The sequence below is a fragment of the Trachemys scripta genome, chromosome 2 (genome assembly GCF_013100865.1).
Source record: "Trachemys scripta elegans isolate TJP31775 chromosome 2, CAS_Tse_1.0, whole genome shotgun sequence".
Lineage (NCBI taxonomy): Eukaryota > Metazoa > Chordata > Testudines > Emydidae > Trachemys > Trachemys scripta.
The window spans coordinates 42,785,245-42,801,401 of record NC_048299.1 but is presented as its reverse complement, the minus strand read 5'-3'; the positions used below and the strand labels follow the sequence as shown (position 1 = coordinate 42,801,401).

The 16,157-nt window shown below is 39.7% G+C and overlaps 1 protein-coding gene across 3 annotated transcripts in view; it reads right to left on the bottom strand.

The window, feature by feature from the left end:
• CDK14 (cyclin dependent kinase 14) overlaps positions 1 to 16,157 on the bottom strand; it is a 472,950-nt gene that overhangs the window by 237,472 nt on the left and 219,321 nt on the right. For all 3 annotated transcript variants that reach the window (XM_034760407.1, XM_034760408.1, XM_034760409.1), the window contains one exon: positions 1,886 to 1,948. In XM_034760407.1, coding sequence (XP_034616298.1) covers positions 1,886 to 1,948 — 63 coding nt within the window. The remainder of the gene's footprint in view (positions 1 to 1,885; positions 1,949 to 16,157) is intronic.

Here is a 16,157-nt window from a genome sequence, read left to right as displayed (position 1 = left end):
ACATCCCCTTAGAGGGGCACAGAGGAACATTCGGGGGGCGGGGCATATGGTGGGGCTGGGGCTTCCACCCCCACTCCACCCTCAGGCCAGCTCCACCTCCAACCCATTCATCCCCCAGTCCTGCTTCGCCTCCAGGTCCAGCTCCACCTTCCTATCAGTCTCCAGACCAGCTCCACCTCTAGCCCCAGCTCCTCCCCCATCCCCACTTCCGCTCCCAACTCTGCCTTCAACCCAAGCTTCACTGCTGAGGAAGTCTCAGCTATGCAGTAATGGGTGGTGGGGGAGAAGAAGTGGACAGATTCTGCTACTGTTAAGGGGGAGGGGGGGGCGTGACAGGAAAAGTTTGAGCCCCACACCCCAGTGCTTTGGAGGCCCACTCTCCTCTCTGGTATCTTCATAAGGCCACCAGGCAGGACCACTACACCCCTAAAACCCTGAAGGGTCTTTGGGATGTGAAGTAGGCCCTCCTCCCCCACCCCACACTTATGCAGCAAGTGTGACAGAGCCAGCAGCACCAACAAAAAATGGCTCCTGGTAGTTGGCTGGTAGGTTGTCTAAATTAAACATAAATCCTTAACATGGTTGCTACATACTTTTCTCTGTACACACAGGCAACTTATTTGCACCACAACCACGTATCACAACAATGCTTAAAACATGCATACTGTTGTAGCATGCACAGAGCATAGTTTCAATAAGAATCACTTTATATTTGTCATATGAAAATACCAAAAGCACAATAAAGGAAGATTTCATCCTTTAAAAACTATTATGATCCACACAGACATTGAGCTACAATTATGTATTGTAGATGGTAATTTTAGTGGAAACAAGGGACAATTAATCAAATGACCATTATACTACTGTGATCACCACTGTACCTCATACATTTAAATAATCAGATTCTTTCCTTTTTTAAAAAATCTTTTATTTTTACTCTTTTAAAAACACCTTTTGAATTTTCCATGGGAAAATCTTTACTTTTTTTCATGAGCTCTTCTATTTCCCTCTCTTCCCCTCCCGCCCTTTTAAAAAGCCAAATGCTGGAGTAAAATTCTCAGCATAGTAAGTGGGGATTTAAAAATTTCCACAGCAGCAGAACAATGGGAACAGTGTCAAAGCACAAAACAAGTTCAACAAATATTACCTGGGTGGTCTGTACAAGTAAGACATACTTTGCATGTCTGATTGGCTTCTGTTTTATGCTAAAATAGTTTGGCTGACTTCCTAGAAGGTGACTGAATCGAAATGTCAGAAGATCATTCTTCCCCGCCTTTTCATTAAGCCCAAATAATACAAATATCCATCTTTTGATGCATACTGTGTGATACTCAATATCTGACTTTCTATAAACAAAAATAAAATAAAGTTATGTCTTAAAACTACTCGATAAAAATGACAGTTGAAAGTTTTTATACTGCATTTATTTTTAAAAAGCATTATGGACAAAATATTCAGCTGCTATAAATCAATATAGCATTGATTAGTCAATGAATCTATACTGATTTACACTAGCTGAGGCTTTGTCCCTGACAGTTCAAAATATTTCAGTCAAGGGTCTTTTGGGGGTTGGGTGAGGGCACTATCTCTTATCTTCAAAGCAAGCAAGCAAAGTGTGTTCTACCACATTAAAACAATATTTATACATTAATTTTGGCTCACCATCTATTTACACTGTTCCCATTGTTCTGTTGTGGGAGTGTTTAAATTACAATTGCATTTTCATTTAAAAAGAAGAAAAAAATGCAACATCAATAAAATTAACTCGGCCACTAATTTTCCTTTATCTACCAAGGAGAAAAGCTTCAATGAAATATTTCACCCTACCTTCAACACAAGTTTACTGTTACTATATTCTGCTTGAAAGTGTCCTTTTAACTCTTACCTTCACATTGTCTGGATGAAGTCCTCCAGGATGTTTGTCCATGTACTGACATAAATCAGTGTGCTGGAAAAAGTCAAAGGGGAAAAAACTGTATTAATATCCCCATGACTACAACAGATTAATATTCTTCCACTTCAAAGTCACTGTTTTCTCTGGACAGAGCAAATGGAAGTAGAACACATATTTTCTCAGTTATACCAGGTCTTTACCTCCAGGCTCCATTCTTATTAAGCACCTCTATAACTTGACTCATAAGGCTATTTATAAGAACTAAATTGTATCTAGTTTCCTTCTCATCTCTCCTGTACATGGTTAATTTATTAATTTACATCTCAATCTAGCATACACAATAGGTCATCTCTTAACTTATAAGACTCCATATTACCATCAATGCCCTATAGGTAACATCATGAGGTGGGGGAAATCATATAAGAATAACATCACAAATCCTGCTCACACTATTTATATACAACACATTTGGAATCAATGTTTCATGTGAGTAAGTCAAGCAGAATTCTGGCCCAGGATTATTTATAAAAATTAAAATAGCTGTAGAACAGATTGCTGAATATTGTTCGGTACAAAAAAAAAAGATATGATGAAACATGGCAACACGCACGTGTGTACATGTGTGGATGATTATTAGAGACATCAGAAGCAGATTCATAGTGAAGATGTGTTGAGGTTTACACTTACAACAGAATTATAATCAGTTTCTCACTTTAATGATTTAACATAGTCTCTGAATTTACCACAATAACTCTCCAGAAGACAACTGAATTCTCCACATAAATTCTTAGGAAACATTTGAAAACACTCTCTTCTTTAAATTTCCCCCCATTTTTTCCCTTCACATTTCTTTTGGCTCTGGCCAGTACACAACCTTTGTCAAGTAAGGTGGCATTTTGATTCTCTGCGCCGTACCCACAATGTAACTTCTGAAATTACAGTCAGGACTGAAAGAAAAAGTATCAGTTGGTATAACTGTCAACACACTGGAATTGATCTTTCCATTCGGGAACTTGGATTGCATCTGGGGGGGAAAAAATCACCTAGTATTCCTGCACAAGATAGTTGTCAATGTATGCATTGCATGCAGGGACAGGCCAGTTGGGTCTAAGCAGTGATCCAGGTGAGAGTCTTGGATATAAGTTTTCTTCCCCAAGCCAGGATAGTTTCTTGGGTCTTATTTTACTACCCATACTACACTAGGAACCTTTCTTATATGTTCATTCAGAAGCCTACTATATACCTACCCACTAACATTTCCTCCAGATAGGATTCAAATTAATGTAAGTAATAGCCACTCCATACTTTGTTGCCTTCTTGCTTCCACATCTAAGCTATCCTATATTCTTACAACCCTTCTCCAGTGTGCCAATATTAGAAAATTAATGTGGGACTAAATAAAATTTGCTGAAAGTATTTTGAAATTGGTAAAAATGTAAATATATCATTTAAAACATTATTTCTTTAATGCATGCTAAAAGATGCATAAATTCAGTTGGCTGGGCATTAGCATGTTTCTTTAAGAAACTATGCTGCGGCCTAAAGACAGCAAATATTCTGTGTGTAGTGGAAATTTCTAGGGGGGGGAGGGTGTGTGTGTGTCTCTCTCTCTCTCTCTCATAGGGAAAAGGAAGGGGAACTATTCAAATGGGCATGAAGCTATAAGCAATTTCCTCCCAAACACAGGCTACGAAGAGTAATGTTTATTGGTTTAATTTATACTGTAGTTAACATATCACTGAATAGTCTAACAAAGAAAATAAAAGGTTAGCTCATGAATTTACTTCCCCCATCAGTAGGGATGCCAATTTTGGTTGGACGTATTCCTGGAGGTTTCATCACATGACTTAGTCGTTAATTAAAAATTAATGTTTAATTCCTGGAGACTGCACGACAATCCTGCGGGGTTGGCAACCCAACCTGTCACTGTTAGTGAGAGTTAGTTAAATTGTATTCTGCACAGAGGTTTATACGTTAAATGTGATCCTTTTACTTTCATTTTTTCCAGCTCTAAAATCCACTTCAGTATTGGCTCCCCCATCTGTCCCTGCAAATCTTCTGGGACCATAGCAAGAACTAGCTAATCACTCTTAACAATTCATTACTACATTGAACACTCAAGATTCTGTTTCATTGATTGATGATTATGCTTCCTTGATGTTGATATAAAGTCACCTTTGTCACCTTTTAGGTGTTGAGAGATTGATATTGCTTGAGCACTAACTCTAGCACAAACATATAATGCCTTTTGGCAAAACATCTGAAACATCATTCCTGCAATGAGGTAAATGTTTCTTTTCCAGTTGGTGTAGAATAAGTTTGTTCCTCTCAATCTCTCTCCTATTATAGCAGAAGAACGTCAACCTCCATGGAATAAAATTTTATCTTGTTTAACTTTAATGTGAATTTTTGAATAAAGACAATTTCCAGTGTTTTTGATAGAAGTCTTAGTCAAATTTTTTTGACAAAAACCTCACTGAAATTTCCTTTTTAAAAACGCATGATGAGAGATGAGCATTGCCCTATACCATGTATATTATAGACATACATGCATTTGACAGCCCTGTCACACCTGCCCACATCACTGTGGATTCTCATACCTAACAGGGCTGCAGTTCAGGCAACCTGGATTTCCCCTGCAGTTCAGCCTTCTAGCCACTGAGGATAGCATGGCACAGGATGAGCAGAGAACCTTATTGACTCCTCCATCGCTCCCTGCTCTCCACATCTGGCTTGCAGTCAGCCAACAGAGGAGAAAGTGTAAGAGATGTAGGGTGTAGGCCATCTAGCCTAATGGTCACGGGGGCTGGTGTTATCAAGTAAAGAACGGTCACAAGGAGGTAGTCAGCACACAGGGATCAGAGTAATTGCTAGAGCCAGGATCAATAGGCAAGAGCCAGGGTCAGAGTCAGGCCAGGGTCAGAGACTAGAGATCAGAGAGAGGTAGTTACCAGGATGGAATTAGGAAACAAGAGTCAGGGTCAGAGTCTGACATGGGGGGTCAGAGACCAGAGATCAGAAAGCAAAGTGAGGTCTGGAATCACAGCAAGCCAGAGGTCAGCATGGTTGCCCAGACAACTTCCTGGGGCACGCTCCAGGGGTAAATAGTGAGCATGAGCCAATCAAAAGGCTGCAGCGTGCTGTTACTCTGGACCCTTTAGATGGTACGTCCTGCAGCGCTTCTTCTCCATGGTGCTTCTTAGACATGGTTCTATGTGGCCTCCCAGTGGCAACGTGGGAATGTCAGCTGCCCCAGACTCTGCAGACCCAGACTGTAGTCCTGCAGATCCTTGCAGGGAGGAAGCACCAACAGTCACTCCAGTTCCATCCACTCCACTTCCTAGCCAAACACCAACAAGCTGCAGATAGAGAGATCTCTTAAGCTACTCCAAGAACTCCACTGTCCCTGATCCACCAACTGTCCAATATCTACTCCAGGCAACCCTCCTGGCTGCCTAGGAACTTCCACATCAGAACAACATATTTCTTTCTTTAAGGAAGACCTCTTGAACAAGTTCTCCAAGATACTAAGCACTAGGGTGACCAGACAGCAAGTGTGAAAAATCGGGATGCGGGTGGAGGGTAATAGGAGCCCATATAAAAAAAAGCCCCAAATATCAGGACTGTCCCTATAAAATCGGGACATCTGGTCACCCTACTAAGCACCAAAGAACCTATAAATATCTGGGATGTAGGTCTTGATACAGTTATTTCCCTTTGGTTGTAGCCAGTTGTGAGGATGATCACATTCTCCATTTATCTTTCAGTTAGTACTCTGTATAGTTTCTCAGAACACAAATGACATCTATAATTGTGATTTTAGTTACAGTTGCTAATCTTCCTTCCAGATTCTACAGCCAGAACAACTGGTAGTGTTGTGTTCTACATCCATGGTTCTCTCTTTCAGGCATGAAAACTGATTGGTTGCATTTGTCTGCACTGAAATTCCATGCTAGCAGTGATGCATGCTATGGCAGAGAACCCAGAGGTCCACGCTTTGCTATGAGAGCAGCACAGGCCCTCACATGTTCATCTCCCCCTTTCACCATTCCAGACACATGGAAACCTCTAATACCTCTTCACCCAAACAATGGAAAGAAAAACAAAAACAACCCCCATTTTTGGACAAACTTCAAAAGTTTGCTCTAATGGGATACTAACTAGCAGTCTCCAACATCACCAGGCATGGGAAAGCAGCCTGTCCCCCATATAAGATGTTGTCCTGTATTAAAAGAAAGAAGCAGGTAGGTGTTACCAGTTACTGTTCTGCTCTCAGTCAGGGACTCAGTGAATGCACACACAATTCCATGCTTTGTCACTTCTACACCTTCCATTTTCTGTCTGTGCATGCTATTATTTAGCTCTGTTATATTATCTAATTCTGTATAGCAATTTGAGATACAGCCCCAAGACATTTTACAATATAACACTGTATTATCCTGTAGTCTTAGCATCCAATGTACTAGAAATCTGTTTTGTTTTTTAAAACTAATATCCCATGGACACCATGGATCAAATTCCACCTTAATTTACACACAGTCAAGCAATACTGAATAATAATTTTTCTATGATGCATTCCCTTCTAGGGTCTCAAAACACTTTTCAAACCTTAATGAAAAGAGGTGAACACCCCCCATTTTATAACTGGAAAGAGACAGATTAAATGACTTGCCCAAGACAATACCTTGGAGTCTTTGAGAACGTCTCAAAGGCAGCAAAATTACATGGGATTAACAAAGAGCAGGATTTGGCACAAGAAATATAGGATTAAAGGATAAGGATATAGGATTAAAAAGCCGTACTTGGACTATCATTGTTTGTTTTGTTATTTTTCTCTGTAAACTGCCACAACAAATTTAAATTATTTATGCAAATAACCCATGGGGCAATATTTCATAACGTAATTAATTGGTTTTTGCTTGAAATGTGTTGAAGAATGTGACAGGTGATTCTTATTCAGTAAAACCACGATGTACATCTGCAGACGTGTGCGCACAAGCAATTGTAAAGGGAGAAATAATCAGACAGAGAAAAGTTTATGTAAACTAATCTACTTCTGGTGAAGAGGGAATATGTAAAGACAAAATCAGAAACAAGGGTTAAAAATTTAGGTCCTCCCCTACCTTGCAACAAGGATTCAAATTATGAATAGATGAGTAAGCCACAAAGTACAGATGTCCAAGGACATGCTTTCGTGACTTATTTTAAATTCAAATATTTTGCCTTTTGACTTTAGCCAGTTTAGAGATATTTGAGAATCCACCATCAAACATGCAACAGCTCGCACAGAAAGGCTAGGAAATCTCTCCCTAAAGATATAGTAAGTTACAGAAAATGAACTCTCTCTCACAAGCCTTTCTATAATAATTTTACTAATATAGTATTCTTCTAATTTGATTAGTCATTTCTATTCCCCATGCAGTATAATCTCTCTCTCTCCTCTTCCTCAATCATGATAAAGCTACATGTGACTTTGCTGTTCCATAATTCTGCCTAATTGGTTTCAGCTGTCATTTCTGAAACTGAAATGCCTGGACAGCCCGGGGCTTGTGAATGGAAAAGGAAGCATTTCCAACCACATTCCCATCATGTAAAACCAGCAATGTGAAAGAGCTCTTCCATTAAAACAAAAACTGTACTATTTGGCTTCTGGCAATGACATCATGCAGCAGACAGATTGTATTGTTTCACTGAGGCAGCAAGACTGTTTCAAGCCATTCTTTCCTGTTAAAAAGAGTGCACACATTATTTATGCTCTAGCAGTTTTACTGACTGAAATAGTTTCCCATTTTCATTAACAAATTCTTAAACTGACAATACAGTTTACCAAAAACATTGATAGCTGCAATAACATTTAAAAGGGAGGTTATAAAAGATCACAGGAAAGTTAATTTTATTTAAATGGAATCTATAAAGTAATCTGTTGATTGTTTTAGTACAGTCATCACTTTTGAAATTTCTGAAGCTTCTAAAATGTCATAGAATTCTGCACCATGGAAAGCAATGGAAATATTTGTACAATGATGTTCTCTATCCCCTTATATTGGAAAGGAAGAGGTTCACCACATCAGTAAGAAAGAATCCTCCTGCAAGCTATTTCACAAAGTGATACTCATGCAATCTTCAGACAGAGAAGGGGTGGCAACAGGAACAGCAGGGCTGAAGCAGCAAGGGGTCAAGGAGAAGAACATATATGAGGGATTTAAAAAAGAAAGAAAGAAACACCACATCTTTGAAAACAATTTTGCTAATAGATGTCTCTAGTGTCTTGGAATTCCCACAAACTAGCAACAAGGACAAATTTACTCAGAAACACATGAGTGATACTGTATAGAAGGAAAAAAGTACATAATTTATGCACCAAGTCTAACCAAATGTTCTATAAAGCAAACAGATGTGCCACTGATATGTGATTTTCTCATGGGTTTGGTGGTTCTTTGAGGAAAAAAAATTTTGGTTATTAATTAACGCAAAGTTTCCTTTACGTACATGGAGAACTCCTGGATTTGTGCCACGGACATAGACTACTTTCAGAGAAGGCTGAACCATCTTTGTGGAGGGAGTTCCTGGATGTAAACTCCAAAATACATGTTCCATAGAATTGGGGAAGCAACAGGGGAGTCCATGGCTTACTCTTGCACTTTCCTGATGGACATAAATCCCCTCCTCTCCATATCTCTGTACCTCACCCATCCTCCATCTCCCTCCAGAGACATTTATGTCCACATACTTTTGCTTGGAAACATGTAGCTAATGTGTGTGAACAAACACCACATTAAAATTTAAAATAAAACAATTAAGACACATAAACTTATAATAATGCAATTTCAAGTGTATTTCAAATGTAAGGAGAGGAAAATGTAAGGTTCTCATAGCAATATAAACTCAGCCAAACTGCACCTCCTACAATATAAACAATAATAAATAGCATTAAATTAAACATTTATAAAGAAAGAGGAATAGAAGACATTGCATATGCCCAATATACTTATATTGGTAAGAGAACTGTAGCTTATTCACTTCCTAAGTTTTGAGTGTTTTAAATAACAAACAAGGTTAGAGCAACATATGTTTTAATATTTTAGTTTCTTTGTTTCTTCCCCAAACTCCCACTCCCAGGAACAGCAGACAAAGTGAAAGGATGCCATAAAGCACCTACCACTTTATATTTTGGTAGCAATTTACACCTGAGGATCACAAAGCATTTTATAAACATTGATTAATCAAACCTCACCATTCCTCTTTGAGACAAGGCGCTGGGTCGGGGGCTGCACCGCGCAGCTCTTGGAAGCCGCAGCATGGCCTCACTCCAGCTCCTACGCGCTCCAATGGGAGCTGCAGGGGCGGTGTCTGTGGATGGGGCAGTATGCAGAGCCACATGACTATGCCTCCGGGTAGGAGCCAGAGAAGGGACATGCCACTGCTTCCGGGAGCCGCTTGAGGTAAGCACCACTCAGAGCCTGCACCCCATAGCCTCTCCCCGTGCCCCAATCCCCTGCCCCAGCCCTGATCCCCCTCCCGCTCTCCAAACCTCTCGATTCCAGCCCAGAGCACCTTCCTGCACCCCAAACCTCTCATCCCCAACCCCACCCCCACCCCAGAGCCCGTACCCCCAGCTAGAACCTGCACCCCTTCCCGCACCCCAGCCCTGATCCCCCTCCTGCCCTCCAAATCCCTCAGTCCCAGCCCAGAGCACCCTCCTATACCCCAAACTCCTCATCTCCAGCCCCACACCAGAATCCGCACCCCCACCCCAATTTTGTGAGCATTCATGGCCTGCCATATAATTTCTATTCCCCAATGTGGCCCTTGGACAAAAAGTTTGCCCACCCTGACTTACTGATATGTGAGGAAGATTGAGAGACCCTGCAAACCAACTTTGAACAGTGGCAACACAGTTCTGAACTGGGGGTATTTAGAGTGAATGATGGTAAGACTGAGGCTTTGATAACTGAGGGAGGATGATCTACCCCATACAAAATATTATAGGCACAGGAGAGCTAAGAAGCATGAAAGAATTTAAATACTGAGGATCAGTGGTTGCTGACAATGGTGCCCTTCTAAGTGATGTTGTTCTGACCCCAGTTCTCTGTGATAAAAAGCCGCCAATAAAGTTAAAAGGTAGAAATATAAAACTGTAATTTGACTCATCCTAACGAATGGAACAGAGAGTTGGTTAGCTGCAAGAAAAGAAATCAGTATGCTTTCTACTACGGAAATGAAGTTGTTGAGATGGTCAAATGGTTGGACACTCTGGATAGGAAACAAAATGAGGTAATGAAGAGGCCTAATGCTGGTTGCCCCCAATTAAAGATAAGTTGAGGGAGGCTAGGCTATGTTGGTATGGGCATATCCAGCACAGACTTGGGAGTTATATTGGTAGGATGGCCCTTACAATGATCATGGATGGAAGATGATCAAGGGAGAAGTCAAAGAATTGGTTCATCAGCAGACCTTAGGAAGACCAATTTGCACAACAGCCAGGTGTACAATCACAAAGTTTTTGAAGAAGGCTAGAAGAGTTGCCAACCCCCAATAGGGAAGTGACAAGAAAGACGACAACAATGACAAGCTCGAGCAGATTTAGCACGGGTATGTCTACAGAAGCTGGGAATTGCCCCACCACTCCCATTAGTGGCCTGAAGCACCTTTAACCTGCATTACATTCAAGGAGAGTCAACACTGCAGTTACAGGGCCTAACCATTTAGGGCCTAATTTTCAGAGGTGCTGAGCATTGACTTCAATTGCAGTTAAAGCTACTCACCATCTCTAAAACTCAGACCCTTAAGGATTTTAGCTCTGCCACAGGCTTGTTCTACACCATCATTCAAATCACTTAATCTCTCTTTGCCATATTTTCCCCATCTGTAAAATGGGACTACTACTACTACTACTATATTATATCTCTGTCTCATCTGTAACACCACTTGAGAGGTGTTGGGAAGGTAAAGTCACTACTCCCCAAGTGCTTTGAGATCCTCATATAAAGGTCACTGCCGTGATACAGGCCTATTATGAAGAAATATTAGTTAAAGAAAGTACATAGATACCAACTATGTTATTTCAGTTAGACAGTTAGCATCATATTGCAAAATATTAGAAAAAGACTTTATACCTGGCATGCTTAGAACAAAGAGGCAGATCCTCAGCTTATGTAAATTTTCTTAGGCCTATGTTCCTTGAAGTCAGTGGTCTTATAACAATTTACACTTGTTGGGAATCTCCCATGTCTTTATTAAATGCTTAGAATACAAATTTATTTTTTTATTTTACAAAATATTATAACAAAGTAATTAGCCCTCTATGAGGATTAGCCACTTATAAAAGGTCAAATTGAAAAATTCATCTGCTTTTGTGTTGTGTGCACTAAAAAGAGCATTAACCTATTCTAGAGCAAAAACTGTATCTTTATAGCTTCACAAATCTTTAGAAGTTGCAAGGAAGAAATCTGTACCTTTGGGTAGGCAGCAAGCATGAAAAGTTTCAGCCCCAATGGAGAATTTCTGAGAAAGTTTCAAACAAGAAGTTGTTATAATGAAACTCCTGAAGTAAAGACTTTGCAAGTCACTACTAGGCGACCCCTATAATAGACCTTGACCACATTTCACCACATCCCTCAGATTCTTCTCCATAAGAGTTGGACCTGTCAACATCAGAAACACTTGGATTCTTCAGAGCAGGGAGGGACAGAGTCATGCAAATACTTTTTATAGGTGGGTATTTAAATGGAGAACAAGGCCTGCACATTTCATTACTAGACAGCCCTCTGAACTGGCCAAGCAGACATTTGACTCTCAGGCAACTTGGTCTCAATAGTCAGTGGGATTCCCCCGCAAGGTTGATGCAAACTTTGCAAGAACACATGCTTTGAGTTCTAGACTTCAAGGGAGCCAAGGGAACAAATGTGGAATTTGCAGCCTCCTTTCTGCACAAAATAGAAGAAATGAAAAAATATGAAAAGAGAGAACAAAGTTTTCTTTTAAATATTGGCTGCACTAATTGTTACTGGTTTCAGAGTAGCAGCCGTGTTAGTCTGTATCCGCAAAAAGAAGAACAGGAGTACTTGTGGCACCTTAGAGACTAACAAATTTATTAGAGCATAAGCTTTCGTGGACTACAGCCCACTTCTTCGGATGCATATAGAATGGAACATATATTGAGGAGATATATATACACACATACAGAGAGCATAAACAGGTGGGAGTTGTCTTACCAACTCTGAGAGGCCAATTAATTAAGAGAAAAAAAAACTTTTGAAGTGATAATCAAGCTAGCCCAGTACAGACAGTTAAGAAGTGTGAGAATACTTACAAGGGGAGATAGATTCAATGTTTGTAATGGCTCAGCCATTCCCAGTCCTTATTCAATCCTGAGTTGATTGTATCTAGTTTGCATATCAATTCCAGCTCAGCAGTCTCTTGTTGGAGTCTGTTTTTGAAGTTTTTCTGTAGTAAGATAGCCACCCGCAGGTCTTTCATTGAATGACCAGACAGGTTAAAGTGTTCTCCATACCATCAGGGGCTCGTTCACCTGCACATCTACCAATGTGATATATGCCATCATGTGCCAGCAATGCCCCTCTGCCATGTACATTGGCCAAACCGGACAGTCTCTACGCAAAAGAATTAATGGACACAAATCTGACATCAGGAATCAAAATACTCAAAAACCAGTGGGAGAACACTTTAACCTGTCTGGTCATTCAGTGACAGACCTGCGGGTGGCTATATTACAACAGAAAAACTTCAAAAACAGACTCCAAAGAGAGACTGCTGAGCTAGAATTGATATGCAAACTAGACACAATCAACTCCGGTTTGAATAAGGACTGGGAATGGCTGAGCCATTACAAACATTGAATCTATCTCCCCTTGTAAGTATTCTCACACTTCTTAACTGTCTGTACTGGGCTAGCTTGATTATCACTTCAAAAGTTTTTTTTCTCTTAATTAATTGGCCTCTCAGAGTTGGTAAGACAACTCCCACCTGTTTATGCTCTCTGTATGTGTGTATATATATCTCCTCAATATATGTTCCATTCTATATGCATCCGAAGAAGTGGGCTGTAGTCCACGAAAGCTTATGCTCTAATAAATTTGTTAGTCTCTAAGGTGCCACAAGTACTCCTGTTGTTCTTTTTGCTAATTGTTACTGAAATTTTAATTGTGTCATTTCCAGTTGGGCTTAATGACTTTTTAAAACTGCAGGATGGTTACATTCAGAGGCACAAAGCAAAGGTAACTGGAATTGACTCTTTTTATCAGACATTTGTTTTCAAAATATTTCTTATATAAATGTACTGTCAATCTGATTAAACTGAATGTGAAAGGCTGCATATAGGCTAATCTAGAGAAACTGCCTGTTTTCAGGAAAGATAAAGTACAGGCAATGATTTGGGGGGCAGGGGGGAGTTAAGAAATATGTAATTAAGGAGATTTAGAAACACGATAAGCTTTTTGTTGGAAAATAATTTCCCCTTTCTTTTGCTTCCAAGAGGCCCATTCAATTAAAAAAATTGACTCAGACTTTAATTCTGTACCAAATTAGACACAGCTTCTCATTTTAAGGGTCCCCTGAACTAAACAATAGTAGCAACCCACATTATTAAAATATAATCACTGAAAATTTTTAATGAAATTGGATAATCTTTACATTTTATTAACAGTTGAAATATTTGGTTAGTTTTTAATTTAGACAAAGAGTTAGGCAATACTGGCTTATTACTGAAACTAAAAAGATGAATGCTGTGTGGGACGCAGCCAGGATAATATTTATGGCAGATTTGCAATTGAAGACAAACTCTTCAGGACAATGTTTTAGAAATTTTAAACATACGTTTTAAAAGTATTTGTTTAAATAAAGAGTATTGTAAAGTAACTGTTATCCATGGAAAGCACAAATTTCACATTTAGGCCCTGATCCAGCAAAGTACTTATGCACATGCTTCAGTTTAGGCATAAGAATAATCCCATTCACTTTAATGGGGCTACTGATGTGCTTAAAGTTAAACATATAATTAATCATTTTGATAGATGGGAACTAAATTATAAAAATGTATCATCTTTAAGTAAATAAAATATTTCCAGTGAGATTTATCAACAGACAGGGCAGCTCACTCATTTCTAAAGATTTCATTTACCTGTTTGACTCAAAAACTATCTGTCCTTGAATGCTGAGATTTTTTTGGTCAAACTTAACATTTATACAGAGTTTATAAAAGGGTCAATAGATGTAAAGCATGATACAGAGATAAGCAATGTATTATGATTATAGGAATATCAGTGGAAGGTGTTATAAATGGTTATAATCCATAGTTACATGCAATTTATTGATCTGTTGCACTATCATAATTGATTAACCATTTGTTAAAACATATATTCATCATTTATTAATGTTTGGGTCAGTCCATCCAATTTCAGTTGTGAGGGAAATTTAAAAAAAGCAGCAGAAAAACCCATTGAAATTCCACAAAGTTTGTCTGGCGGGGCCAGGATTGAATGCCCTCCTAAGTAGCATCATTACCCCTCCCTCTAATTCTATGGAAACCCTTCAATATGCCCAGCTAATCTTCTCTCTCTCTCAGACACTGTCTACTTTTCACATTCATGTCTTCGTTCCTTCCTTCTGACTCCTATGTCTATAACTCCCTTGTCCTCCTTGTGTGCCAAGCAAATTTCCTTTTTCTCCTTCAGAAATCCCTGCAGAAATCTCACTTCCTCAAGCTAGTGTTGTTTCCATCACCAAACTGCACTCCAGCTTTAGCAGGACCTGGTCTCATATCTACTCATTTGAAAAACAATGCTCTCCCTAGAGCAGTATTCCCTTATCGCCTGTTCTCCATCTAAAGGATTTCCTCTCCCTCTGCTCCTCCACCCATGTTCTATTGGCTTTTTCATTGTGTGGTCCAATGTAAATGTTGCTCCTCTGTGCAGAGACCTTGGGACCCATGGGTAAAAGAAATGGGAAAAGCAGCTCTCTCCTCCCCTGGTAAAAGCAAATGGAGAGCTCCTCGCTTCACCCCTTTCCCAGACTTGGGGGAACCCTGCTCCCTCAGCTCTCCCCCTCCTTTCTGGCTGGTGAAGGAAGGACTCACTAAACAGGCAATCTGAGGTGGAGCAGCAGGAGTAGCTGGTGTCTGGCTGGAGAGTTTCTGGGTTTCTCAAGTCTTTACTGACAGTGAAGCAGGAGCAGCCACTGACAGGGGAGGAAAATGGGTCCAAAGCAGGAATCTCCTATCTACTTTTCACTCCTGTACTAAAATATCTCTCTTCCCACTAATTTTCCCTCTCCCATAAAGGAGAGAGACCCACATTTCTTGTTCCTTCTTCCTTCCAAAGGGAGAAGGGAAGGAGACTCGCCCTACTTTACCACCAGCTCCTCTTCCCCTCCTGAGATTTCAGACACAAGAGGCAGATGAGTGACCCCTGTATATAGTTTGCATAGTAGTCTGGGTCCCTAAGGGGCACAGATAAATGCAAAAGAATTTGGTTCACTAATGCAGATTTTATTACATATCAACGTTTTTAATTATCTCTTTATTTTCAACTAGCATAATTCAACTCTTCTGACAAACAGGTCAAAAGCATTTTGATCTAAGTTATCAAAAACGACTTGAAAAATCTTAAAGAGACCTGATATTCAGACAGCAGGTGCTCAGTATTTTCTTAAATTAGGCCCCTTTAAGGTGTCTCAAGATGGGCACCCAGTCACTAATCATTTTTTAAAATTCAGGACTGTGGCTCTTAATTGTAACAAACTATATAGCTGTATTTATTATCAAACTGTGTTTATGTCAAACAAGAAACATTCACCTATTTCTGCCATAGGACAAAGTGCAAAAAATAGGAATGAATGCAATTTATTAAGCCAATTCTTTGCTTAAGCAAACTATATTTTGGGTCTTGTAATCAACCAATAAGAATTAACTTATATCTTTAATGGGAATTATTTTTAAAAAATAAGACACACAAAGAATAAAATAGGCAAGGTAAATTGAAAATCCTTGGTTTAAAATTATATAGTCACGTTAGTCTGGCTTTTTTTTTTTTTTAAACACACTATTAATAGCATAGTTGAGGCATAAAAAAAAAGGTTACTCACTCTTTTTGTAACTGTTGTTCTTTGAGATGCGTTGCTTATATCTATTCCAGTTAGGTGTGTGCGCGCGCCGCTGTCAGAAACTTTTCCCTAGCAGCTACCTGTCGGGCCGGCTGTGGAGCCCCGTGGAGTGGCACCAATATGACGCTCTTTATACGACCCTGCC